At 44.2% G+C, this 27718-nt stretch overlaps 1 protein-coding gene across 2 annotated transcripts in view; it reads right to left on the minus strand.

The window, feature by feature from the left end:
* ZBTB47 (zinc finger and BTB domain containing 47) overlaps positions 1-23541 on the minus strand; it is a 43689-nt gene extending 20148 nt beyond the window's left edge. Inside the window, exons 1-2 of one of the 2 annotated variants that reach the window (XM_074197856.1) lie at positions 23437-23502; positions 161-194 (exon numbers count right to left, since the gene is read on the minus strand). Coding sequence is in view for 1 of the 2 variants with exons in the window: in XM_074197855.1 (XP_074053956.1) it covers positions 23437-23439 (3 nt within the window). In the remaining variant the exon portion in view is untranslated. Of the gene's footprint in view, positions 1-160; positions 195-23436 lie in introns of both variants that reach the window. The other variant, XM_074197855.1, reaches the window with a different exon arrangement.
* Positions 23542-27718: the final 4177 nt, after the last annotated feature.

The following is a 27718-nucleotide window of genomic DNA, read 5'->3' on the forward strand; positions in this document are numbered from 1 at the left end:
CCTTAAGCATTATCTAGTTTCAGGACCCATCAAAACTGAGAGAAAACTTAGAGGTCATGGAATTTAATCCCTTTATTTTAAAGATAAAGAAACTGAGGTCCAGAGAAGAGAAGCAACTTGTCTAAAGCAACATCTTGGACTCAACCCCAGGTTTTCTCACCTGGTGCTCTTTCCACTATTAGGGACCATTGAATCTGTGGAAAGAATTATGATTTTCATATGAATCAATATGATATATATAATGGATATACTAATAATTTGAATTTCCCTTTTCACTGGCAGACTCTGGTTTTCGAGTCAAAGAGAACAAAGCAGCCTGGAGCAATTTGTTAACCTGACAAACCTGCATTCTTTTCCTGACCTGGTCTTTTCTACAATAAGTGAAGTGAATCAGAAAACTATATAACCTTCTCCGGATCCTAGCAAAATAATAAAGTACCTCCAAGACTTAACATCAACTTATTCTTTTCCACAGGACTGGACAACACTCAGACCAACTTCCACCACTGTGAAAACCACTCAAGTTCCCCAAACGATTATTTCGTGATCCCCCCCCTTCCTTCCTTCTTTATGTCATCTCTACTTCTAATACAGCAAGGTGGAGCAAATTTGCTAATTTACAAATCTGTTTCTTGCAGTGAAAATCATTCACCAAACCGCTCTGTGATTACTGGCACTTTGTCTCTGGTCTGTTCTGTTAAGACCAGATTGAGTCTGCCAAATTCTGTTAATAGGTCCAGCTTGCCATTTGCAGAAAACTGAAGTACAGATAAGAAAGAAAAACCCACTTTAGGAGATTTCACTCTAATTAAATAAAAACACTAATTACTTCCTTCTATTAAGGCCTTTAGTAATAAATCCCCCCCCCATTGTTTTGTTTACAATGCAATTTCTTAGTGAAATAGGAGTAAATATCATTCCCCCTGAATTGACTAAGAGATTAGATCACAGAGTCTAAAACTGAGGTTTCCTGATACCCAGTTCCAAAGTTTCTTCCAATCTATCATGTGGCATCCTTTCCCTTAGCTCCATTGCTCTGAAGTCTCCACTCCATTGTTTTCCATGATACTTATCACAGGGTTTGGGAGTGGGTGAGTGGAAACCAGCATCTTTGCCACTAAGGATATCCTCCATATACTCTGACCTGTTTTGTATGTTCTCATGGTCTTCAGAATTAGACTGCAAGCTCGGGAGCAGAGATTGTTTTTACTTTTTTTAGCATACACAGTAATTATTTATTAAATATTTGTTAATTAATAGCTTAAGCTATCTACCTCTAATGTGGAGCAATATACAGGAATGCCATGGTTAGACTTAGAATCAGAAGAACTAGGTTTGAAATCTGGCTCTGATATTTAACTGAGTAACTATAAGCAAATCTAAGTCTCAATTTCTGGGCCTTTAAAATGGAGTTAGCCTTATTCTTCTTATCTCCTTCACAGTATGACTGTGTAATACTTTGTAAACTCTTTATAAACCCTGAAATGTTAGAGTAATGGAAGCAATACTTATTTAAAAAAATATTTATTGTCTTCACAGCTCATCCTCATCCATTAGCTCACTTAACTTTCCACAATAAGCCCTCTGATGACCATAGGGCGGATGATTCTTTCCAACTACAGAAAGAAAATCCACTTTAGTAGATTTCATGTTAATAAAAATAGTTATTGTCATTTCTATCACCTTTTAAAAATGACAAAGTTCTTTAGCTATAACATATCTCTGAGATAACTAGTGAAACCTCCAGCCTAGCTCAAGTCCTGATCACCTCACACCAGAAGGATTGCAATGGTCTAGTTTGGTCTCCCTGCTTTCATTCCAGTCTTTGCTCTCTCTAAAACATCCTTCAAGAGCCTGCCAAACGGATAGTCTTGATGTGGAGGTCACACAATGTCAGTGCCCTATGTGAGACAACCCCATGGCTCCTTACTGTCTCCTAAGATAAAATTCAAAAGTCTTAACCTGGCCTTTAAAGTCTTCTATAACAAACCTCCCAACTATCTTTCCAGTCTTGTTTCCTAATATTCTCCTTCATGGATCCACAGGGTCAGTTTAACTCACTGGCTAATTGTTTCCCATTAAAGAACATTCATCTCCCAACTTTGTGTATTCTGTTGAGATGGGACCTTGCCTCCAAAAATCCTAGCTTCCTTCCAAAGCTAACTCAGGGACCAACCTACTCTAAGTCAAGATAAAACTCTGTTATCTCTGCAGTTAGGAGCACCCTCTCCCTTGGGAAATTACTTCTTAATCATTTGTATTTGCTTATCTGTGCTCCTATCTCCCCAGCATGATCTCCCTAAGGTCAGGGACTGCTCAGCTTCTGTCTTTGTATTGCCAGTGCTTAGCACAATATGTAACACACAGTATGTTTATGGAAGAATTATAATTACTTGTGTTCCTGAATACCTCCCTTTACTCTTCCTTCCTCTGTAAAATCGGAATTGGGCAAATAATTTCTCCCAATGAATCTTTTTCCCAATTTGCAAAAATGACAATAATAATCCCTCCCTCTCAGGAAAAGACAAGAAAATAGAAGCTGCTTGAGACAGTGATGAAGCAAGTGTTAGATCACAATTAGTCATTAATAATTATTGTTCAGCCATTCCAGTCTGACTCTTCATGACCCTCCATTTGGAGTTTTCTTGGCAGAGATATTGGAGTGGTTTGCCATGTCCTTTTCCAGATGAGGAAACTGAGGCTAGCAAAGTGACTTGCCCAGGGTCATACAACTAGCAAATAAATAAGGCTAGATTTGAACTCACAAAGATAAGTCTTCCAATAGTTCACCCATTTCAGTCATGACTGACTTTTTCTGATCCCATATGGGGTTTTCTTGGCAAAGATACTGCTGGAATAGTTTGCTATGATCTTCTCCATTTCATTTGCAAATGAGGAAACTGAGGTAAAAAAGGTTAAGTGACTTTCCCAGAGTCACACAACTAGCAGGGGTCTGAGGTTGAATTTGAACTCACAAAGATGTCTTCTGATTCCAGTTGTTCAGTTGTATATGATTATTCCTGATTCCATTTGAAATTTTTTTTTGGCAAAGATAGTGGAATGTTTTGCCATTTTCTTCTCCAGCTCATTTTATAGGTGAGGAAACTGAGGCAAACAGAGTTAAGTGACTTGCCCAGGGTCACCCAGCTAGTAAGTATCTGAAGCTGAATTTGAATTCACAAAGATGAGTCTTCCTGACTCTAAGCTCAGGTTCTATTCACTGCTCCATCATGTTGTCCCAGCTATTAATAATAATAGCTAATATTTATGTAAGGTTTTGCTTAATATTATTTCATTTGATCTTCACAATAACCCAGGAAAGTAGATGCTGCCATTATTACCTCCTTTTACAGAGAAGTAAACTGAGGCACAGAGAGATTAAGAGACTTGCCCAGGGTTATGAGGCTATTATTTGAACACAGGCCCTTCCATATCCAGAGCATGCCTAGTTGCCACATCTGAATTGGGATGAGTTAACAGTTAGCCCTGGGTGAGTTTTTAAAAGCAAAACTAGCATTTTAATTAAACTAAAGTCTAGTTGTCAGGGAATTCACTACACATTCAAACCCCTCATTTTACAGATGGGGAAAAGAGGAGACCAGCCCATAGTCTCTTCCTCCAGAGGAAGAAGAGGGCCACAAACCAGAAGGGCGAAACGGGGCCCCAAAGAACCAAAGAAGCTGGAGTTTACAGGTGCAGGTGATGCCTCTTACTAGCTTCTTTGTGACTGTGGGTAAGTCACTTCAGAATTCTGAAATAAAATAGGAATAATAATCCTCACCCTTCTTGCCTCTCAGTCAATGGGGGAGAATTTAATGGTCAACATCTCCTGCCAGGCTGGGTTGGAGGCTGCCAGGGATAGCAGCCTTGAGGTCTCCTATCCCCTCTGGGTGGGCAAGGCCCCCACAGAGTTGGACTGAAGCAGAGAAAAGGCAGGGATGTTGATGTTCTGTTGACATTTAATGAAAGGAAAAATCCTTCCCCCCCTCTGTGTGAAATGGCCAAGAGCTGGTCGCCCAGGCAAGGAGCCAGCCCCATGGGGCCCAAAGCCCAATCAGCCTCCACCTCCCGCAGGCAGGCCTGGGGGCCCAGGATGGGGAAGCATGTGGACACGCACACAGGCTGGCACCAAGACGAGCATTGTGGAGGGGGGAGATCCTTCAAACAGGTTTCAAATACAAATAGAGAATCTCCCCTAAGAGTCAGGAGATCTGGATTCAAATTCCAGCTCTGTTAATTAAATTCTACCTTAATGACCTAAGATTCTAATTTTCTCCTTTGTAAAATGAAGAGATCCAATTAAATGATCTCTAAGGCCCCGTTCAGTTCCAACAAAGTATTTTTGGGGGGGGAGGGGGTTAGGGGGAGTTTGTTTTTTGATCTAGACCTGTGACTTCCTGGGTCTGAAGAACACCTGGTGTGGAAATTCACTCCACCCATGCAGAACAGCAACTCCCCAATAATTTAAGATGTTACAGAATTCCCTTCTGGAACATTGGAAAGTTAAGTGAGGGATTCATGGTCACTCATCAGGATTTGAACCCAGGTCTTCCTGACTCTGAGGTATAAGATATAAAAACATCTCCCTGGGGCTATCACCTGGGGCTTCCTCAGAGCAGGGCTGAAACAGAGATTATCATAGGAAGTCAAACCATCATCTTTCTGCCTCTTTCTCCTCCCCCCACCCCGTCCACCCCTGAGCCCTCCTAGGTGGTCAACTCCAGGGCCCCACTGACCACTGGAGTTTTGCTTAGTTCAAGTTGCAAAGGCCAATAACCACACAAAGACACCATATTCTCATAAAGTGGTCCATCTGTTCTTGGTGATAACCAGGGTGGGCTATCTGGGATAGTCATCAGATTAGAGCATCCCCAGGATAACTTCCCAGGAGGCAGAGGTTGGGATAACATGCATCAGTGAAACTGGGAGTGAGTGCATGTCTAAGATACCCACACATCCCTGTCCATGGAATCTTTCATCTCCATTCACTCCCTTTTCTTCCCATCACTCCTTGCCACAGTTTACCTTGAAATCACACCTCACAGTCCATCTTCTCCAGGAAATCTTCCCAGATTAAGCCAATGGGATAACACTATCTCAGACAAAACTTCATCCTCTATACCTAAAGGCATAGAAAGACGCTGTTCAATCCCGTAATACATCTGTCTGAGCTGCATCCTGTTGGCCCCACAAGGCCTCTCTCTCCTCCAGGCTCTGGGATTCTAGCCCTGGCTTCGCCACTTATTAGCTGTTTAAGCCTGGGCAAATTCCTTCCTGGCTCTTGGGCTCCAGTCTCCCCACAGGGAGTGGAGGGGGGGGGGAGGAAAGAGATGGATTAGACCAAAATTTGGACCAACTGAATGATCCTGAAAGTTTCTTACAGCTCTTAGCTGCTAGGACTTCCAGCCCCATCGTGAGAAGTTCAGTCACTCCCTGTGTTACAGGCAACAAAGCTTAGGGTGTGAACCCAGGGACTCTGGCTGCAAATCTAATATGCTTTACACTGTGCCATGCTTCCTTGGTTGCTATGATCTAGGAAGAAGAGGAGCTCTCACCCTTTCCCATGAGCACATCAATCCAGATGTGCCACATCATAGTGGAAAGAATGCTGAACAAGGTTATTGAGCGACCCGAGGGCTGTTCTCAGCACTGTCATTGTCTGTCTGCATCATCTTCAACAAATCCTTCAAATCTCAGAGCCTCACTCTCCCTACCTAGGAATCAGGGGATTTAAATGGCTTTTTTTCTTTTAATTCTTATATTAATATTTTCCTGGGACTCAGACAACCCCGGTTTTACACTGTCAAAGATCATTACTAATGTCTCTATTATCCCTCAAATACTTAACAAATATCTACTATGTGTGCTTGTATTAATGTTATTGAACACTGGACTGAGGTAGGAGACCCCCTCAGTTTATAGTCCCTGCCCTTGTGGAATTCAAAGATTCGAATGAAGTAAGACCTAGGAATATCTAAGTGCTTCAGAGGAAGAAGCCTTTACCAATGAATTGGAACAGGGAAGACAGTAGGAATAGAGAGGGATTTTGCTCAGTTTTCATCCTTTTTAAACTTTTTTTCAGTAGTTGACATTGCTGACCACCCCATTCTTTATTTTTGTTTTTTTTGTTTTTGCAAGGCAATAGGTTTAAGTGACTTGCCCGAGGTCACACAGCTAGGTAATTATTAGGTGTCTAAGGCCGAATTTGAACTCAGGCCCTCCCGACTCCAGGGTCGGTGTTCTATCTACTGTGCCACCTCATTCTTCTTAATATCATCTTTAGAAATGCCATAGCTTCCTAGTTCCCCTCTTACCTCTTTGACTGCTACTCCTCTTACTCATCATGTTCCTCCCATTCCCCAAAGATTAAAGCCCTTCTCTAAGAGATTATACTTCTTCTCTGGTAAACTCATCTGCTTCCTTATTTTAATGGTTACATCTCAAAATCCTTCTATGATAGTCACTATCTGTGCAACCTTGAACGACTCATTCCCTAGACCTCAGTGACCTCATCTGTAAAATGAGATTATGGTGCTAGAAGGCCTTCAAGCTTTTTTGCAGCTTCACCAGATCTAGGATTCCCAGACTCTCCACCCCCACATCTTCAACTGCCTACTGAATATCTCTACATGGAAGTCTATCAACTCAGCCATCTTCCACTGAACTGAGCATCTTCTGCCTCCTTTTCAAACTTGACTACTTCCCTGTAAGACACTATCATCACCTAAGTTAGCATCTATCCACACTCAAGACTCATGGCTCATCTTTGTCTCCTCTCCATTTTTAATCCCATTATCCGATTCTATGGATTCTACCACACAAGGTCTCCACCTCCGCCCTTCCTCCCTCTTTGTAGAGCCATCTCCATATTTCAGACTTTCACTTGGGCATCCTGAAAAGTCTTACTGCATTTTTAAGCTCACTACATTAAGAATTTTGGAACATGCTGGATAACTTCCTAATTGATAGCTTCTCCCCCTCCCCAGGTTAGCTTTTAAAATAATCTTCCTAAGGTACAAATCTGACTGTGTAATTTCCTTTTCCTGATGGTGTAACTTCCTTTTTAGAGATTATCATTGCCTTTGGGTTCAGATACAATCTCAAAAGCCTAGCGTTCAAGGACTTGCACAATCTGGTGTCAATCTCATCTCATACAACTTTTCTTTACAAACCATATGTTCTAAGCAAACTGGACCACCTTCTATCCCCAGAATTACCCAGCTCCCTCCTATTCCCATGTTCATGCTGTCACTTATGTCTGTAATAAATTCCTGGGCTTCAATTCTGCTGGATGAAATCTGATGGAATTTCAAGACCTAGATCTAATGTGATCTCTGAGAAATGAAGACTACCCTGACAATACCCCGTTCAAAAGTTTCCTCAAGAGGCTTAGACCTCTGTTTTTCTCCTTTTCGTTCCCCCCACCCCCACCCCCCTGCCTTATATTAGAGGTTATTTTGTCCCTGGGCCCCATTTCCCCCCTCCCTGATTAGATTGTGGGTGGCCAGAGAATGGAGTGAGTCAGCTCTATCTTTGTATCCCTAAGACCAAGCATAGTACTCTGAACCAAGCAGGTGCTTAATCAATATTTATTGCTTTGCGGAATCTGTAAAACAAAGAGGTTAGATTATAGAGGGAAGGGAAAATACAGCCTGTCTTCTCTGTTTCACTGTAGTCAGAGATGATGTTTTTTGTGGGGCTATACCACAGACCATTTGGACAGAAGGAAGAAATAGATGAATTCAGGAAACAGATATTAGAATTAACAACTGAGAAGGCAAGGATAGTCAGATATCAACCAGATAGTGCTATGGCTAGAGTGCTAGACCTGAGTTCAAATCTAGCCTGAGACATTAACATACTAGCTGTGTGACCTTGACAAGCCACATCTCTGTTCACCTTGGTTTCTTCATCCATAAAATGGGAACAATAATAGTAATACCCAAATTGATATGAGGATCAAGTGAGATAATATCCTTAAAGCATTTAGTACAAAAAAAGGTTAGCCATTACTACTACTACTACTACTACTACTACTACTACTACTACTACTTCTACTACTACACTAAAGAAAAAGATTTCAAAAAATCTCATAAAAAGAAAAAAGGGTCTTATAGATTAATATTCTGTAGAGGAAGCTGGATCAGGAGTGATCAGAAACTCTCGAGAATGAAATTCTGAGGCTGCAAAAGAAATTATTCCTATGAGGAAAAAAAGGGGGAATAAAATGGACATACAGAGAACTTATCACCAAATTAACTTAGATTTATGAAAGACAGAGGAGAGAGAAGCAAGGGTAGATAATAAAAGACAAATACCCCGGTGTACTGTATGGTCCAACAAGAATAACTTGATGATATCTAAAAGCTCAGATTGAGCAGAGGCTGCCCAAGGAAACTAAGGACAACCAGTGGGTCTTTTAAAAAGTAATAGCTGGTATAATTATTAACACTAAACTGCTTGCCAAAGGCATTTGCTACCATCATGGAGGATGTCTAGGGTGATGTCTGATGGAAAAGGAATTTTTTTGATGGTTCTCCAAATAACATTGTCCTAAAGCAGAGCCTTTTACATGAGATCCATAGTCCCTCAAAAAGGTTCAGCATACATAGGGAGGGGAACAAATGGATGAAGGCTGTCTATTCAGATAATCAACAAATCAATTAACAAGCATTTCCTAAGTGTCTCTAATGTGCTGTGTGGAGCTGGGAATACATAAGTACAAAGAATGAAATAATCCCTACCTACTTGCAAGAACCTACATTCTAATGAGGGAAGGCAAGTACATGTATAATAAATATATGCAGCATGAACAAAATTGAATTAATAGAAGTAAAAAAAGCAAGGTGCTTTGGAAGGGAAGGTAACAGCAATTGGAATAATGGGGAAGGTTCTTGACTTGAAGATGATGCTTGAACGGAGTTCTTATATAGGAGTCTGTGAGGCTAGCTTAAGAACTGAGTATCTTCCAGTTAAGTTGAATGACCACCAAGGCTCAGGGATGGGAGATAGACAACCACATAGAAGGAACAGAGAGAGGGCATGCCTGGCTGGATTGCAGAGTATGGGAGGGAAGGTGACATCCAACAAGGCTGGAAAGACAGGTTGGGGCCAGGCTATGAAAGTCTTTAAAAACAAACCAGAGGAGTTCGTGCTTGATCCTAGAGGCAATAGGAAGCCACTGGAGTTGACTGAATAGAGGAGTCCTATGGTTATATTGGCACTTAAGAAAAATTTACTCTGGCATTACTGTGAGGATGGAGTGGAGTGATGAGAGATTTGAAGGAGGGAGACCAATTAGGAGACTTTCAATCATTCAAGCAAGAGGGCCTGAACTAAGAGGGTAGCTTTGTTAATGCAGAGAAGGGATCAAATATGAGTGATATTATGAAAGAAACGGCAAAATTTGGCAACTGATTTGGATACATGGGGTGAGAAAGAATGAAGAATAGAATACAAAACCAAAACTCGAAGGAATGGTGCCTTTTGTAGAAATTGAGAAATATAGAAGATAGAAAGGTTTTAGAAGAAAGATTGTGAGTTTCATTTTAGAAATGTTGACAACAAACCCTAGGCTCTAGGACATCCAGTTTAAAATGCTCAATAGGCCATTGGTGATAAAGGACTAAAGATCAGAAAATGGGAATCATTAATAGGCATTGGATTTGTAGTCAAGAAGACCTGGGTTATTACTCAGGTTCCTTCTAGCCATGTGATCCTTTCTTAATCTCACTGTGACATTAAATGAGGGAACTGGACTCAGCAGCTTCTAAGGTCCCCTCCTGCTCTGAATCTATGATCCAGACTGTGAAATGAAGCTGAGTTCATCCATGGATCTTGAATAATCTTTGCAAATGAACAATGAACTAGACTCAGAATTGAAAAGACGAAATGAGTTGGATTGCCTTTGATATCTTTTGACATGACATCATTTCATTTCCCAGTAGATCCCTTCCCTCTCCCCCCTGGAGGATCATCCCTTTCAACAAAGAATAGCAAAGTAACAAAAAGCAATCCAATAAAACTCATGGACACATCAAAACTAATCCAACCCTATATGAACTGTTCTACATCCATAGGACCCTCACCTCTGCAAACAAGAGAGAAAGGTGCATTCTCACCTACCTTTCCTTGATTATTACAATCATACAACAGTCAGTTTCAATTTGTGTTATTTTGTGTTATTGAAATTTTCTTTTTTATTGTGAACTTATCAAAAACAAACATTTTTATATATAAAGAAAAAGCAAGATAATGACAACAAAGTGAGTGCCTTCTGATGATTTTATATTGCTGTGAGGCTAAGAATACAAAGTTGTAGATTATTCAAAAACGACTGAGAAGGTACATGGTGGGTGTGAAGAGGTTGCAACACATAACAAAAAAGAAGCGGCACCATCTAAGAAATGACGACAATTGGGTCATACAGTCAGCGTAAAGGATGGCCTCTGTACATGATTCATCAGTAGCCACAAAAGATCAAGAGAAGGCACCCTGGGTGGAAACCTGAGCTTGGATTTCTAGGAGGACAATGACTGAGAATCACCCAGGATGGGAAGACATGGATATTTGTTGATTGAATCAGTGGAAGGAATTGTTGTTCAGTTGTTTTTCAGTTTTGTCTGACTCTTCCTGACCACATTTGGGGTTTTCTTTACATTGTCTTCTCCAGATAATTTTACTGATGAGAAAGCAAAAAAGGTTAAGTGATTTGCCCAGGGGCACATAGCTAAGTAAGTATTTGAGGCTACATTGAACTCAGGTCCATCTGACTCCAAGGCTTTGTATTCAAACTGCCCTAATGGAAGGATAACTCACATCAATAAAATCACACAAATACTGGGGGGAAGGAAGGGAAGAGGCAGCTTAAAGAAAGGAAAGGATCACTTTTAGTCAGACCAGAACTGACTATCAATAGAAAGCAGAAGTGATCAACTCTTTATTTTGTCTGTTTTCCCTGCCAAGGAGAAAGGAAAGGATAGAATAAAAATTGCTAATGGAGAATAAATGTTCAAGATTAAAGAGATGATAAAAGAAGTCCTAGCTGAGTTTAATGAGTTCAAGTCACTAAGACATGACTAATGACATCTGATGGTTCTGAATTAGTTGATAAGATCCTGAGTCAATACCAGTCTCACCTTTGAAACTGTGTGGTGATAAAATGCTCCAGAAATACCAAAGTTAGGCCAATGATAAAAAAAAAAGCTTCAAATAAATAAAAAAAAATTTAAGGGAACAGCTAGGTGGTGCAGTGGATAGAGCACCAGCCCTGAAGTCAGGAGGACCCGAGTTCAAATCCAGTCTCAGACACTTAATAATTGCCTAGCTGTGTGACCTTGGACAAGTCACTTAACCCTATCACCTTGCAAAAACAAAACAAAACAAAATTTAAGCTGCACTTTTGGTAGTAACAAAGAACCAAAAATAAGGTAGATGCCCATTGAGAAATGGCTAAGCAAATTGTGGTACATGCATATCATGAAATATTACTATCCTATAAGAAGTAACAAATCAGATGAAGTCAGAAAATCTTGGGAAGACTGTCTAACTGATATAAGGTGAAGTGAATAGAATGAGAAAAATGACACACACAAAGATCACTGTGATTTTAAATGGAAAAGATAATGACAATAAAACAATCAAAACTGAAGGCAGGAATACAGCAGTCTCATGGATAGGTCATGAATGTCCATCATTTCTGACTAGGTATATTCTCTCTGTTAGAGTTACAATTCTCAAGATTTGTGAGAATCTTTTTCCCCATGCTGGGATATAGCCAGTTTCAACTTACTGGATAGCATTTTTTTTCCCTTTTACCACCCCCCATTTTTTTTTTTACCTTTTCATGTGTGAAGGGAGGAATATATTGGGAAGTGTAGTAATGCAAAACAAAAGATATCAATGATGTTTTATTGTAAAAATAAAGAAATGCTGTGAAGAAGTGTTGCCACATGATTGAAGAACAGGAATCATTGTCCTGATTTTTCAAAAGGGGGAATAGTACAGAGTCTGCAAACTATAGGTCAGAAGACTTCAATTACTAAGAAAATCCTCGTGGAGAGTGAGGGATGGAGAGACTTGGACATTTGTCAGCTCTATATCCCCAGGCAAATCACTTAACCTCAAAAAGTCTCATTTTCTTCTTCTTTAAAATGGGGATAATGATGACACCTACTTCACAGAGCTTTCATGAAAATCAAAGGAGATAATGCGGGCAAAGTACTCTGCAACCCTTAACATGCCATACAGATGTGAGCAATTATCTAGAAGAGAAAGGAGTGATGTAAAAAACAAACAAAAAAACATAAACCAACAAGGCTTCATAAGGAGTAGATCATCCCATATTAACTTCATTCCCTTTCTCAAAAGAGTTACTAGAATGAAAAAAGAGAAAGATTCAAATATACCTTGGCAAATAAGTTGCTGAAATCTAAATAGAACCTCTCATGTTATCCTTAAAGACAAAATGGGATAATGATTTTGTATTCAAAACTGGTTGAAAAATGGGACCCAAAAAGTCATCCTCATTCAATTGTTGAAAACTTGGGAGTGTGGTCTCTGGTGTAATGAATGATTGAGGCATTATGGGTTTCCTATGTGCAATAGTCCACTACCTGCCCTTGATCATGTATTATTTAATATTTTTATCAATTAATTAGATAAAGGTCTAGACAATATATTTATCAAATTTGTAGATGACACAAAGTTGAGAGGATGAGATAATGTATCTAGGTAATCATAAACAGTCTAATGAAATGAAATGTTATAGAGATATGCATGAGGTCTCCTGCTTCACAAGTACAAGATGGTGGTGTCTTGGCAAGGCAACAGTTCATGTGAAAAAAATGTCCAGGCATTTTATTGGGAATAAAAGTGGAAATAAAAGGGAAGAGTATGATATTACCTCCAGAATCAAATGGCAAGCCCTTAATTCAGCACTGAAAGCCCTTCAAAAATTTGCCTCTTCTGTCCTTTCCAAACCTCATACATATACTTCAATATACTCCATGTACTCTTTATGATATGGCTGTGTTGCCATTTCTCACACATGCCATCTCCCATCTCCATGCCTTTGTACTGGCCATCACCCTGCCCTATTTGCTGTCCCTCTTCACTTCTGCTTTTTAACTTCCTTGGTTTCCTTCAAATCTCAGCTCAGACCTCTTCACAAAGTCTTTCCAATGTAAAGCCAAAGTTCCCTAACAGTTTCTCAAACATGAAATTCAGAGAGAATTCTCATTCTCTCTATCTCAGACAAAGTGAATTACTTGTAACTGGAGGTCTTCGTGTTAACTGTGTTGTTGATGAGATTCTAGTCAGGCACAGATTACTCTAAAAGGCTCTGGGGTCTGTTCCACTTCTTGAGATTTTATGATTCAGTTAAATAAAGGACCCCCAAGGTATTTTTTTCAGTTCTGGTCTTTTATACCCTAGGTCTCTCCCAGTTCTGGGAGGTGATCATTTGCAAAACAATAATAAATCAATCACTTTGAAGACACAGAGAAACTTCAACTGTGAAGGCCTGGGGTCCTGGCTGGGAAAGGGTCAAAGTCTAGATTAGCTAACAGTCTGGGTAGAAATCCTCAATCACTGAAGGTGGCTAGTTTCCACCAGAATTCACTTCTGAATCAACCAGCTCTAAGCCTACCTCTGCCTTAGAATATCATTGACTTTCCTCCTCTTGGGATGTATTTTCTTGGATCCAAGAGGTAGAGGACAATAGTAGTCAGGAGTAAAATTTGAACCTAGGTCCTCTGACTCAGGAGATATTTGCTTTTTACTGTGCTTGTGCCTTTGACCCAGGCTCGTAGGTCTGCCCTCTGGGGTCAAACTGAATAAACCCAGTTCCTCTTCAATATATCTGAAATCAAGAATCATTTCCCTCCCTTCAAGTCTTATCTTCTCTAAAGTAATCATCCCCAGTTCCTACACCTGATCCTTGTATTGCGGTTTTTCCTCCATCCTAATTTGGATCAAATCCCAGCCTTGATATGTATGACCAAAAGTACAAGTTTACCCTCTCAACCATTCACATTAAAACTTTTCAAATACCTCAGATATTCCATGACCTGCTTACTCTTCTTCCCTCTGACCCATTTTCAGTTGTGTTCACAATAGCCCTTCCTATATTTGAAGCCACGGTAAATATGGAAATATGGCAGATCTCTTGTAATCTAGGGCATAGAGCTAATTACCAAAAACTGAACCTCCTCTTGGCTAAGAGACACCACAGATCTTTAATGATCAATCTTTTTATTTTCATTATTAGGAATGGATGAAATTGTCTAAAATGATCCTCTGAACCTCCTCAGAATGGTTCAGGATTGTCATCACCATCACCACCACCATCACCATCATCATCATCATCATTACTACCACAACAACCTACAGTTCTTTGGGATCCTTTGAAGGAGAGGATGCAAGTATTATTCTCCCAATTTTACAGATGATAAAATAAAGGTTCAAGGATAAGGGACTTGCCCAGAGTCACACATCTAGGAAGTAGAAAAGTCCAACAGGGCCTTCCTTAGGGCCCTGTCTCCAAGTTCAAAGTTATTCTAATTCATCATAGTGCAAGAGTCACAAGCTTATGGGCTCTAATCATTATACCCTACCGCCTAGACAGATGGAACTCCCTCTAGACCCTCGAGGCATGATCCCTGTGATTGTCTAATCACCACTCTTGCCCAGAGACCCAAGTATGACATTCTAGGAAGAGCATCAGCATTGGAGACACAATGCCCAGTTCTCTAACTTATTTGGCAAATTATTCCTATTTTGAATTGAGGGAATTTGAACATATGTGACTACGTCATGAAATCCATTAATTACACTGGCTGGGATTTAGGTGTACAAACTCTGAGCTTCAGTTTCCCCAACTGTAACAGGAGGTTTATTTACCCAGACAACTTTGACATCCCTTCCACTGCTAAATTTCAAGAATAAAGTCTATTTGAGGGCAGAGCTGAGAGAACAGTCCAGAGTCAGAATAAAGATTATATAGACCCAAAACTCTGTGAAAAAGCTCAGTCAGAGAGAGAGAGAGAGAGAGAGAGAGAGAGAGAGAGAGAGAGAGAGACAGAGTGTGTGCATACACAAACATGCTCACTGGAGAGTTCAGAGGGGGATTTTCTTCCTATCAGACATCTAGGAAATCTCAAGAGGTCCTCATATCCAAGAGAGAATAGGGGCTCCCTCTGCCCCTTGGCACCCCCTGAAAGGGCAGGGCCTCTTTTCCCAACCCTTCTCCTCTCCTTCTGTTCCACATCCTTTCCCAGGGATAGAAAATAAACTAAAAACTGTCTACTGAAGAGTGCTCTCCTCACTTTCCCCACTCCCTCTTCCTCTCCATCTGCTGAATTTCTTCTTCCTAACTTACAGGTAGTAAACACTTAATAAAGAAATGTTTGTTGAGTTAATTTGAGAATTGCTTCAAGTCTCAGCTCAGATGGCCTTCCCCTTTGTGAAACCCCATCCTGATCTTACACACACACACACACACACACACAAGTCACATTCCTACACCATTCACTCTTACACACTCTCATGCATGCTCACAGACTCACTTTCCGTCACACTCTCACTCATGCATAAACATAAACACACACTCACATACTCAACACTCACACACTCACACGCTGAGTCTCACACATACACAGTTAAAAGTGATTTTTCTTCTTCAGATTTTCTGAGTGCATGCTGTCTGGCTCCCTCCTTTGTGCCCATCATCTTTCCCTGGCATCTGGCAGTGTCATCCCTGTGCACCAGATCCATCTACCATAAGCTCCTCTAAGGCAGAGGCAGGGCTGTCTTCTCCCCTCCCCCCTCAGCAGACATTTATTAAATGTTTGTTGAATTAAACTGAGACTGAGCTTTTGGGGAGGGGGTGGGTGGGCACTCTGATTTTCTCCTCTCTGTTGCTCACTTGGCAACTGGCACAGCCCCAACAAACAGTAAGGACTTAATCATTTCAATTCCATAACAAACATCTTTGTGCCAGTCATGCACAGACCCCCATCCAGGAAGCCCCCAGAGAGAAGCCTCTCACACAGTCAGCACAAGAAGCAGTGCCTGCTGTCAGGAAGCTCACTGGCCTGAAGAGAAAAACCTAAGCTCAGACACCCAATATACCTGGTGTCCGAGAAACAGGCAAACAAGATGCTGGGGAAGCAGTGGAGGAAATGCTGGCCTGGAGTCAGAAAGGCTCGAGTTCAAATCCTACCTCAAAGATACACACATAGTGACCCTGAACAAGTCACTTAAACTCTCTCAGTCTCAGTTTCCTCATTGATAAAATGGGAATAATAGTAGCCCTACTCCCTAAGGTTGTGAGGATCAAAGAAGATAATACAGGCAAAAGAACTTTGCAAATCTTAGAGTTCTATATAAACACCAGTTAGTATTATTATTTGGGCAGTTAGGTGGCTCAGTGAATACAGTGCTGGGTCTGAAGTCAGGAAGACCTGAGCTCAAATCCAGCTTCAGATATTTACTGTGTGCCCCTAGTCAAGTCACTTTACCTCTGTTTGCCTTAATCTATGGGAAGAAAAGATAAACTACTCTATTGTCATTGCCAAGAAAGCCCCATAGGCAGCACTGGCCTGCTATGGCCCACAGGGTCACAAAGTCAGACATGACCAAACAACGTGATCAGTACATGAGGTATGTTGTACACCCCAGCACCACCACAACCCAACACCTGCTGGGGTCTCTAGGGATCCTCTCTTTCCTCTTTGCCTCTGTCTTTCTCTCTCTGTCTTCCCTTTCTGTCTCTGTTCCTTCTCTCTTCCCTGTCTGCTCTATCTCTTCTCCTTCTGTCCCTGTCTCTGTCTCTCCTCTCCCAAACAGGAGAGGGTCCAAATCCCTCTCTCCATTCAAAGGTCTAAGGCTTTGCCATTACTTTTGATCAATGTGCTGCTGGGACTTTTCTGGTCTCTGTGATACTACTAGTTAGTCATCCCTGATCCCTAGTCTGAAAAGCACAGGGTTTCTAGTTTCTCTGTGACTGCAGAGGAATAGTCATCCTCCCAGCCCCTCCCAACTCCTTCCTCACATTCCCCACATCCAGTGACCAAATCCTATCAATTCTTCCTCCATCCTCCCCTCTCTACTCCCTCATCACCTCTTACCTGCACTACTGCAGGAGACTCCTAACTGGTGCCCATCCTGTACCCCCACCATCACTACACTTGCCCCTTTAGCTTACAGTGGTATCAGATCCCATGTTTAAATATCACTGTAAAATTGATTATTCATTATCATAGAAGCTGGCATTTCTATAGAGTATGAAAGTTTGCAAAATGCTTTTATATATTATCTCATTTGAACATCCATGACAAGCCTGAGAAGCAGGTGCTATGATTATCTGTTTTACAGATGAGGAAACCAAGGTAAAGAGAAGTTAGGCAACTTGCCCAGAGACACAAGTCTCTGAGGCAGAATTTGAATTCAGCTCCTTCTGGCTCCAAGTCTAGTGCTCTATTCACCAGACACAGACACACAGACACACACAATGACTCTCCTCTGCTCATTCATTCCTTCATCTGATACTTAACAACAATCCTATGAAGGTGATAATCCAAATAGCATTATTCAGATTTTACAGAGCAGAAAGTTGAGGATCAGAGTCATATAGCTAGAAAGTATTTGGACTAGGATTCAAACTCAGATTCTCTGACACCAAGTCTAAATGCTCTTTCCCCGACATGGGAACCTTCCCACTCCACCCAGGCAATCTTTCCAATGCACTGCCTTCACAGTCATGTTCCCCTGCAAAATCTCAGTGAACAATCGATCTAAGCCTTTAGTTGGTAATCACCAATCCCCAATTCCAAAATGCTTTCAACTTTTCAAGTGCTTTTTTTAAAGTTTTTTTTTTGCAAGGCAAATGAGGTTAAGTGGCTTGCCCAAGGCCTCACGGTTAGGTAATTATTAAGTGTCTGAGGCGGGATTTGAACTCAGGTACTCCTGACTCCAGGGCCAGTGCTCTATCCACTGTGCCACCTAGCTGCCCCCTCAAGTGCTTTTCTAACAAGCACAGTTTTCCCTATTTTTAAGTCATATGGATAAGAAGAATTGAATCTGGCAAAATGAGTAAATGAATCTAATGGGGGGGAGATAGACATAGATTAACTATGAATCCCACAAATCACAAGGACAAATGGTGGGATGGCTAGTTTCTGAATCTAATGAAGTGTCGTTTGGGAGTAAGAAAAGACAAAGATGAGGAACACAGACACACAGAGGTAGATCTACAGAAAGAGACGAAAGAGGAAAGAAGGAGAACCTAGCAGGCATCCTACCCAATGATGTCAACAATGGAAATGAAAAGATCAATCAGAGAAAGATGAATTAAAAAATCCATGGATGGTCCAGGAGATCAAGTAATGAAACCCATCTCACTCCTCTTTACTGGGAGGCAGGGGACTCCTCAGTAAAATGTCATCTACCTTGTTGGATGCCAGCCATCATATCAAGCTTGGAGTTTGGTTTGGTTCTGCTTTGTGACAAGGGAGAGTCCAAGGAAGGAGAGGCTCAGAAATGTCTATGATGCAGTAACAAAAGACATCAAAAATATTAAAATGAAATTAAAAGGTATACATGTGGTTTTTTTAATTACAAGAAACATAGGCATTATAGGTCATCAGATAACTAACAGGGAGATTGATTAAGGGATCCAATCTCTTTACTCTGTTTGTCTCAGTTTCCTAATCTGCAAAATGAAGTGGAGAAGGAAACGGCAAGCAAGTTACTCCAGTATCTTTGCCAAAAAAAAAAATGGGGTCACAAAGAATCAGACACAACTGAAATGACTGAACAATAACAACAGAGGAATAACAGTCCCTTGAGAGCAGGGAAGCTGGGCCAGGATCCGAGGGTAACATAGGAAAATTGCATCTTGTATCTAGTCCTCAAAGTCATCATTGTCATGAAAAGAACCTGTCCCAGGGATAGAGAGACCTGGGTTTGAAGCTCAGCTCTCCCACTAACAGACTGGGTGACCTTGGCCAAGCAGTTGAGACAGATGCTCTCTAAGAGTCCTTCCAACTCTAACATTCCATAGTTCTGTGATTTCACAATAAGAAAAAAAGGAATTCATGTCTTCCAGGACCTTGGGAGCCTAAACCAGTCCCTGTCTGTATCCCAGTCCTCCCCAATTCTTGACTCTGGACCCCTCCCTCTCCACAAAGAAAGCAGTGCCAGCTGGCTATGCCAGTAACCCAGTTCTGAGCCCTGCCCACCTCCCTCAACCAGATGTGCTGGCTCCCACCAGGCCCTCCAGCTGTGGGCCCTGCCCTTCCTGGTCCAGCTGTGCTGACTGCAATTCATTCCAATTACCCAGGAGGGACCTGGAAGGATGACAACCTCTATACCAGTGTCTCTCTCTTTCAGTCAATCAACAAGCATTTCTTAAGCCCCCCTCCCTATTATGTATTAGGCACTAGGGCAACAAAGAAGGAGATAAACCATATTCTCAAGGAGCATCTATCTCTGGGAGAAACAACAACAATGTATACAGGACAAATCTAAAGAAAATAAATACAGATAAATGTATGGCAAACAAGTTAGTTTGGAAAGGAAGGTACTAGCAGTTAAGGGGATCAGGAAAAAACTTCAAGGAGAAGGCAATGCTAGGCCTGAATCTCCCTTCTGCCCTGCCAGCTAAAGGCTGCAGAAACCCTGGACTTCTTAATAGAGAGCTCTCCCCCAGACCAGCCCAGACCCTCTGTTTGCCCCACACCCCCTGTTTGCCCCACACCCCAGTCATCTCTCTAAACTCAAGCTCTCAATAGTAACAGAAGGACTGAAGGGAAGGCTTAGAATGATTGTGCCGTCTAGGACCCCTTGCCAGAGAGGGTCCCCTCAACTTCAAGCTCCCACAGGTATGTCCCCCAAACCCTGCCTCTGTCTATGTGGTCAAGCAAGTTCTAGTCTGGAAGAGAATCAAGTCCCTGTCCCCAACTCTAGAACTCCCCCACTGGAAAATACCAAATGGAGCACACAATCACAGGATCACCTAAGCCATTTTACAGAGAGGGAAACTGAGTCACAGAGTGCAAGACATAGCAGAGCCAAGTTTCAAAGTCTTGTGACTCATAATCCAGAGTCCTGTTCACTAGGTGGTGCTGGCTGAAGGGTGTCAGAGCTGAAAGGGCCCTTCAAGATGATCGATCTAGAGATGAGCCTAGGAAAGGTTTAGAGCAGCAGCAGATGATAGCCCAAGGGAAGAGGAAATCAAACTGGCCTCAAAGAGCTATGTGAAGAACAATGAAAGCAGGTTAAAGAAAGGAGATTTAGATTTGATTTAAGAGAGAACTTGCTAAAAATCCGACAGAAGCAAAGGCAGAACAGGCTGCCTCTGGCAATGATCTTCAAGTAAAAGCCAGGCAACCTCTCATTAGAAACACTCTAGATTAGGGCAGCTAGGTGGCACAGTGGATAGAGCATGGCCCTGGAGTGAGGAGTCCCTGAGTTCAAATCCAGCCTCAGACACTTAATAATTACCTAGCTGTGTGACCTTGAGCAAGTCACTTAATCTCATTGCCTTGGGAAAAAAAAAAAAGAGAGAAACAGTCTGAATAAGTCATAGCACCCCCAGATTCCCTCCCAAATCTGAAATTCTTGACTTCCATGTGTCAAGACATTATGATTTTCATATTAATTGATCATGATATGTGTAATGAATTTACTAAGAATTTAGTTTTTAGAGATCCATTTTTCCCAGGAAATTCTGGCTTGGAAGAAAAAACAAATAAGACTAGGAGCAATTTGTTAATCCTGATGAGCCTGTATTCTTTACCTGATCTGTACTTGCCTATGTTAAACGAAGTGAATCAGAAAACGGTATAAACTGTTCTGAACCCAAGCCAAATAATAAAGGACTCCCAAGACTATACATTCAATTTAACCACAGGACTCATTGGCACCTGGACTGTCCTCTAGTAATGGCTTAGCCTGAAAAAGCCACTCAGATTCCAAAATGATTGTTTTGTGATCCACCTTCTCCCTCCCTTCCCATTCATGATCATGTCTATAATCTTTACTTCCACTATGAAATCCAGTGCTTCCACTAAGTAAAGTGCAGGAAGGTCCTAATTTGCAAAACTGTTCCTTGCAATGAAAGTAATTAATTATGCCATGACTAGATTGCTGTCACTCTTGTCCCGATGGCCTGCTCTGTTTTGCCCTGTCTCAGTCACATTCTGTTAGCATGTAAGAGAGAGTTCAATTCCTTCATTTTATATCAGAAGGAAAAGCAACATGGAAGGTTAAAGGTTCATAGTCAAGGCCACACAGGTAGCAAGTATGTCAGCAGCAAGTCTTCTGATTGCCATCCCCACCTCCTTTCTACTCCCATCTCCTCCCCTTACTCCTTCAAGGCTCAGCACCTGCAATACCATTCTACCTTCCTGTCATTTTCTAAGCCCATTCTTTAAAAACCCAATTCAAATGGCTGCCTCCTCTGGGAAGCTTTCCACAGTTTTTCCATTAGTGTTCATCTTAACCCTATGGGCCTGGAATCAGAAGACATTTTCATGAGTTAAATTCAACCTCTGTCACAACAACCCTGGCAAGTCATTTCACTCTGCCTCAATTTCCTCATCTGTAAAATGAACTGGAAAAAGAAATGGCAAACCACTGTAGTATCTTTGCCAAAAAAAAAAAACCCCAAAAAACAAAACGGGGTTATGAAGAATTAGACGTGACTGAACAGAATGGAAACTCTGAGGGCAGGCTCCTTTTCATATCGATACTTGCATCCCGGGACTAGTTAGTGAAGGAAGGCTTTTCCTGTTTTGAGTACTTCATTTTAAAAGAATTACTGAAGAACAGTCATGGCCGATGGAGGTGGGAATGTGAGGAGTGACTGCAAAGATTCTAGAAAGACCTCTCTCAAATAGAACCCTAATCATCATGTCTATATTTCTACCTGGACAGTTTGATGACAAAGAATTGGTTCACTGCCTGCTGTAGAGGCAGGATTTTCCCTTGCAAGAAGTACATGAGAGATCGTGGATTTTGTTTATGAACAGTTGAGCCCACTGACTTTGGGACTTTGAAATATACACATATAAATATATATAGATAGAGGCGATAGAGGCTCACATTCCAGAGGCAGGTACTTACAAGCTATGTGACCTTTGAACAAATCACTGTCTCCAAGCTTGCTTCCTCAACTGCAAAGCAGAATAGCTGTACTACCCATCTCACAGATTAGTTGTGAGGTAAACACATTGTAAACTTTATATAGAAACTGAAGATGGTGATAATCCTTTTAAGCTAAAACCATGTGTCCTGATCAACTGAATAGCTCCATTGTAATAAAAACAATGTTCAGAGATAAAAAAAAAATTTTAGACACAATGTAGTTCAAACTCCTCGATTTACAGAAAAGAAAACTGAACAAGTATGTACGGTGGAAAGCACTGATCTCAAGTTAAAAGATCTGGATTAAAATCCTGTTCACGCTTAACCCTGTGACCTTGGCCAAGTCACTAAATACACAAATCTAACTCTGTGGTTTCCTATCTTATTTAAAGCCCACTCCATGCTGTCTCCTCCAGGAAGCCTCCTTGATTAGATCAGCTGGTAGGGACCTTTTCCCTTAACCCTGCCAGTGGCATGGGGAGCAGGAGAATGCCACAAAAGGCTTCGACTGGACAGAGGGCAGGGAAGTTCAGTCTTTCTGCCTGTCCAGCCTGGGGGGCAGAGACAACGGGTTCCCACATTCCCTGGCCTCCGGCCCGGCTCCGGCTGGCTGGAGGGTCTCCGGCCCCTGCTGAAAGGATTCTCAAGCTGCTTCCTCCAGCCCCGGCTCCCCGAGACCACCTGGTCTGTGTCTGACCACCATGTCCATGGGTGTTTGTCCTGACGCTCCCCCAAGCTAGGGGCAGTTTGCTGAGCTTGCTTTTCCGAGCTTTTCCATCCTCATCAACCCTGTCCTGGGAGTCCTCTGGTCCAGAGATGTCCTGCCCTGCCGTGGCTCGGCCCCTGCTGAATTCAGTACCAGGGCTAACACTCTCCCAGGCTCTCTGTCTCTGTCTCCCCCCCGGACACAGACTTGCAGGGCCCCCAGGGGGTCCTGGATGGAGAAGCCAACTCCCCCCATCCCGCAGTCGGTGGTTTCCGGCGCTGCCAGCCCTCCCGGGGGCCGCGGGGCTCCCGGGTGCCCGCGGAGCGGGGGCAGCCCCTGGGGCTGGGCGGAGCCAGGGCACAGGAATGTGACCCCCGGAGGACGCTTCCCGCGGGGCCCGGGCCGAGGAAGGCTGCCCAGGCCGCGGCTCCCGCTGCCCAAGGGGCGCCCGGGGCCGGGCGGGGCGGGGGCCGGGGCCACACGGGGGGCCGCGCGAGCGGGGTGAGGCCCGGAGACGGGCGCTGGGGGAGGGGCGCGGGACAAAGGGGGGCCGCCGGGGCGGGGGTCCCGCCGCCTCCTACCATCTTGCCGCCGGCGCCGGGGGCTCACAGGGCCCGGCCGGATCCTCCTCCCGCCCGCGGCGCCCGGGGCCGGGCCGCTCCATGAAGCGCCGCGCAGGGGGGGCCCTCGGGGAGGCGGGCGGCGACCTGGCCCTCCGGCCTGCGGGCCCCCCGGGCCGCCCCCCGGCGCCGCCCCTGCATGGCCCCCGGCCGGGGGCGGGAGCTGGCGGCGGGCTGCGCTCAGAGCCCCGCGCCGGGCCGCGCGCCCATGCCGGCGGGGCGGCGGCCGCGGGGGCCGCGAGCGGGGCGCGGGGCGCGGGGCGCGGGGCGCGGGGCGCGGGGCGCGGGGCGCGGGGCGCCGGGCGCGGGGCGCCGGGCGCGGGGAGCCGGGCGCGGGGCGCGGGGAGCCGGGCGCGGGGCGCGGGGCGCGGGCTCTGCGGCGGCGGCTCCCGGCCCGGCCCGGATTGGAGGCTCCGCATCAGCTGGCGCGCCCGTCCGGCCGCTTAAAGGGCCAGGCCGCCTCCGCCGCTCCGCGGGGCGCGCGGCGAGTCGGGAACGGGGGCGGGGGACACGCGTGGCGCCCTGGGCCCACGCCCCCCCGAGGCCGGCCCCTCCCCTCCCCCGCGCCGGCGCCGCCCCCCCCTCCCGGCCGAGCGGCGCCCCGGGGCCCGGCCCAACCCTGGGGCCCGCGGCCACGGCCACGGCCACGGCTGACCTTGGGCCGGGGCCCGGCCTGCGACCCGGGGCCCGGACCTCGCGGGGAGCCCCGAGGCGTGGCGCCCCCGGGGGCGGCGCCGCCTGGCCTGCACCTCCGCCCCCCGCCACAGCTCGGACCGGGCTCTTAGTGGAGTGCGCGTGTCTGTGGGGGACCGAGTGTGTGTCACTGTGTCTCTGTGTCGTCTCTGTGTCTCTGTGTGTCTGTACATGTCTCTGTGTCTCTGTGTGTCTCAGTGTCTTGTCTCTGTGCGTCTCTGTGTGTCGTCTCTGTGTCGTCTCTGTGTCTTGTCTCTGTGTCTTGTCTCTGTGTGTGTCTCTGTGTGTCTCTGTGTCGTCTCTGTGTCTTGTCTCTGTGTGTCTCTGTGTCTTGTCTCTGTGTGTGTCTCTGTGTGTCTCTGTGTCGTCTCTGTGTCTTGTCTCTGTGTGTCTCTGTGTCTTGTCTCTGTGTGTCTCTGTGTGTCTCTGTGTCTTGTCTCTGTGTGTCTCTGTGTCGTCTCTGTGTGTCTCTGTGTCTTGTCTCTGTGTGTCTGTGTGTGTCTCTGTGTCTTGTCTCTGTGTGTCTCTGTGTGTCTCTGTGTCTTGTCTCTGTGTGTGTCTCTGTGTCGTCTCTGTGTCTTGTCTCTGTGTCTTGTCTCTGTGTGTGTCTCTGTGTCTTGTCTCTGTGTGTCTGTGTGTCTCTGTGTCTCGTCTCTGTGTGTGTCTCTGTGTCGTCTCTGTGTGTCTCTGTGTCTTGTCTCTGTGTGTCTCTGTGTCTTGTCTGTGTCTGTGCATGTCTCTGTATCTCTGTGTGTTCCTGTGTCTCTGCGTGTGTTAGCATGTCTCTGTGCGTGTTTCTGTCTCTGTGTGCCTGTGTGTCTCTATGTGTCTGTGTGTGTGTCTCTCTGTGTGTCTCTGTGTGTTTGTGTGTGATCTCTAGGTGTGTGTCTCCCAAACTACAAAAGGAGCTCCCTTTGAACGGGGAATCTTCCTCCTGTCTAACGTACTGGGGGTGCAGAGGGGCATGGGTGGGGCACACAGAGACCCGTGCCCCCCCAAAGGGTGTCCTCCGCCCCGTGCCAACCAGACTTCCCACGGATGTGCCTTAACAAGTCAGGGGAACACTCCCATCATCACAACACACTGCCTGAGTCAATGCAACAGAAACAAACGCTGGGACCTTGGACAAGTCCCTTCTCCTTTCTCCAGTTATTTGTCAGTTGGGGGGGGGGGGGGGGAGAGACTCTCCAAAATCCCTAACAGCTTTGACGTTCATCTCACAGACCAGGACGCTGAGATCTAGGGAGATGACCAACGTCACAAAGCCAATCACGGGCTTTTTTCTAAGGGTCCTTCCATATCTCATGGCTCTGTAACCCATTTATTCATAGGGCATTTCCATTTTAGTAGGAAGATTCCCTAAGACAAAAGAATGAAGCTCCAATGGTTGAAATTCAAGAATCCTTAAGCAGGTGGGAAAGATGTCAGAAGGAGGGTGGCAGCCTACCTCTGTAGGTAGGCACCTCACTTTTCTCCCCATAAGGACAATTGTGGAGGTGTCATTCTCCCATCTCTATCATTCTCTTCTTCCATTGAGTGGCTAGTCATTGTTACATAACCTATCTGGATCTGAATTCCTATTTCATATCACCAAAAGCCTAGCAGACATTTTTGAACTTCACCCTACCCCAGAGACTCATTATCTTTCCCCCAAATCCACTTTCATTTGAACTTCCCAAAGGGATCACCATTCTTTTTTTTTTTTAAGGTTTTTTGCAAGGCAAATGGAGTTAAATGCCTTGCCCAAGGCCACACAGCTAGGTAATTATTAAGTGTTTGAGATGGATTTGAACCCAGGTACTCCTAACTCCAGGGCTGGTGCTTTATCCACTGTGCCACCTAGCCACCCCTCCACTGCGCCACCTAGCCACCCCTCCACTGTGCCACCTAGCCTCCCCTAGGGATCACCATTCTTCCAAGTCATCTTCACATATTCATTCCACATCATACATTCTTTCAATGTCATCATTGACTCCTCACTCTCACCTCACATATCCAATGAGTTGGCAAATCTTGTCATTTCTATCTTCAAAATATTTCTATGTACCAGTCCCCTTCTCTCCATCCACATAGCCCCCATCCTAATTTGGGCCATCATCTCTCAAATATTACAATAGCTTTCTATTGCAATTTTATCCACACCTCAAATCTCATTGCAGTCTTAATACATCCTCCACACAACTGGTCACTCCCCCACTCAACAAACTCCTGTGATTCCGTTACCTCAGAGATCAGACACTCTGGCTTTTTAAAAGCCCTTCACAAGATGCCCCCAATTTACCTTTCTAGCACACTACTCCCCTTTAAGTACTTTTTTGGTCCAGTAAATGTCTTCTTCCTGTGTCTCATAGAGGGTACTCCATTTTCCATCTCTTTGCCTTTGTATTGGATGCCCCCTTGTCTAAAACACCTTTCCCCTTCACTTCTACCTCTTGTCACCTTAAATGCCACCTTCTACATGAAGCCATTATTGATCTGCCCAGCTGCTAGTGCTCACCTCACCAGTGATCTTGTGCCCATTTTGTTTCTCTCGTATTCCATCTCCCCTTCTCTCTCTCCCTCCCTCTCTTTCTCTCTTTATTTCTCCATTGAACTCTTTTATCTCTATATATATTTATATGTACATACATACATACATATATTCACAGAGTTGTTTTCCCCCGACTCAATGGAAGTTATTTAAGAACAGGGACTATTTGCAAATGTCGATCCTCACAATAACCCAAGGAGGTAGGTGATGTTATTATCCTAATTTCTGTAGTGGGGGAAACTGAGGCAAATAGAAGTTAAGTGACTTTCTGGGGTCCCAAAACTAGGAAGTATCTAAGACTTAGATTTGAATTTAGCTCTTTCTGTCTTCTGGCAAATACCAGCAAATAATATAGTGTCTTGTACTTGGTAGATGCTTTTTGACTGTTAGGATAGGCCACTGGTAGCTCCCACCCCCCAATACAAATATGCACATATCACTGGTGTCCTTACAACCAGGAGCATACCTGTTCTGTGGGCTTGTCACCTATATAACCCATGAAGGACCTGTATGTGATGCCTGCCTTACCACAGCGCCTGTGCCACACAACAGGGCTTTTCTTTAGGGCCTGATGCCCACTCAGTCTCCAAGAAGAAAGTCAGCAAGACCCAAGAGAACAGGAGGGATGCTGAAACCTATCGACCGAGCCAGAAAGACAGATGGTGCCCCGAGTGCTGAGTAGGAATGAATACATTTGGGTCTGGTTTCCTCAGTATTTAGCCCAATGCCCAAGAAGGTGGCATACCAGGTTCAGAGAAATCTTAGACTCAGACCAACTTCTAATCTGATCCCAGGGTGAGTCTTGCGCTTGGGACAGGGGATTACCTGAACCCCAGCCACAGACTGGGTCCCTATCTCATCAGTGAATTCAAGAAAGAATGAATTCAACTAGGGGTTGGTAAAAATAAGTTGAATTCCACCCCATCCCAATTGAGGACCCTGGAAGTGAAGATCCCCAAGGTCCTTCCTACCTCTAAATCTATGATCCTGCATCATCCTGATAAGGCCAGAGTCAGAGGA

The sequence above is a fragment of the Macrotis lagotis genome, chromosome 8, assembly GCF_037893015.1.
Source record: "Macrotis lagotis isolate mMagLag1 chromosome 8, bilby.v1.9.chrom.fasta, whole genome shotgun sequence".
NCBI classification, from domain to species: domain Eukaryota; kingdom Metazoa; phylum Chordata; class Mammalia; order Peramelemorphia; family Peramelidae; genus Macrotis; species Macrotis lagotis.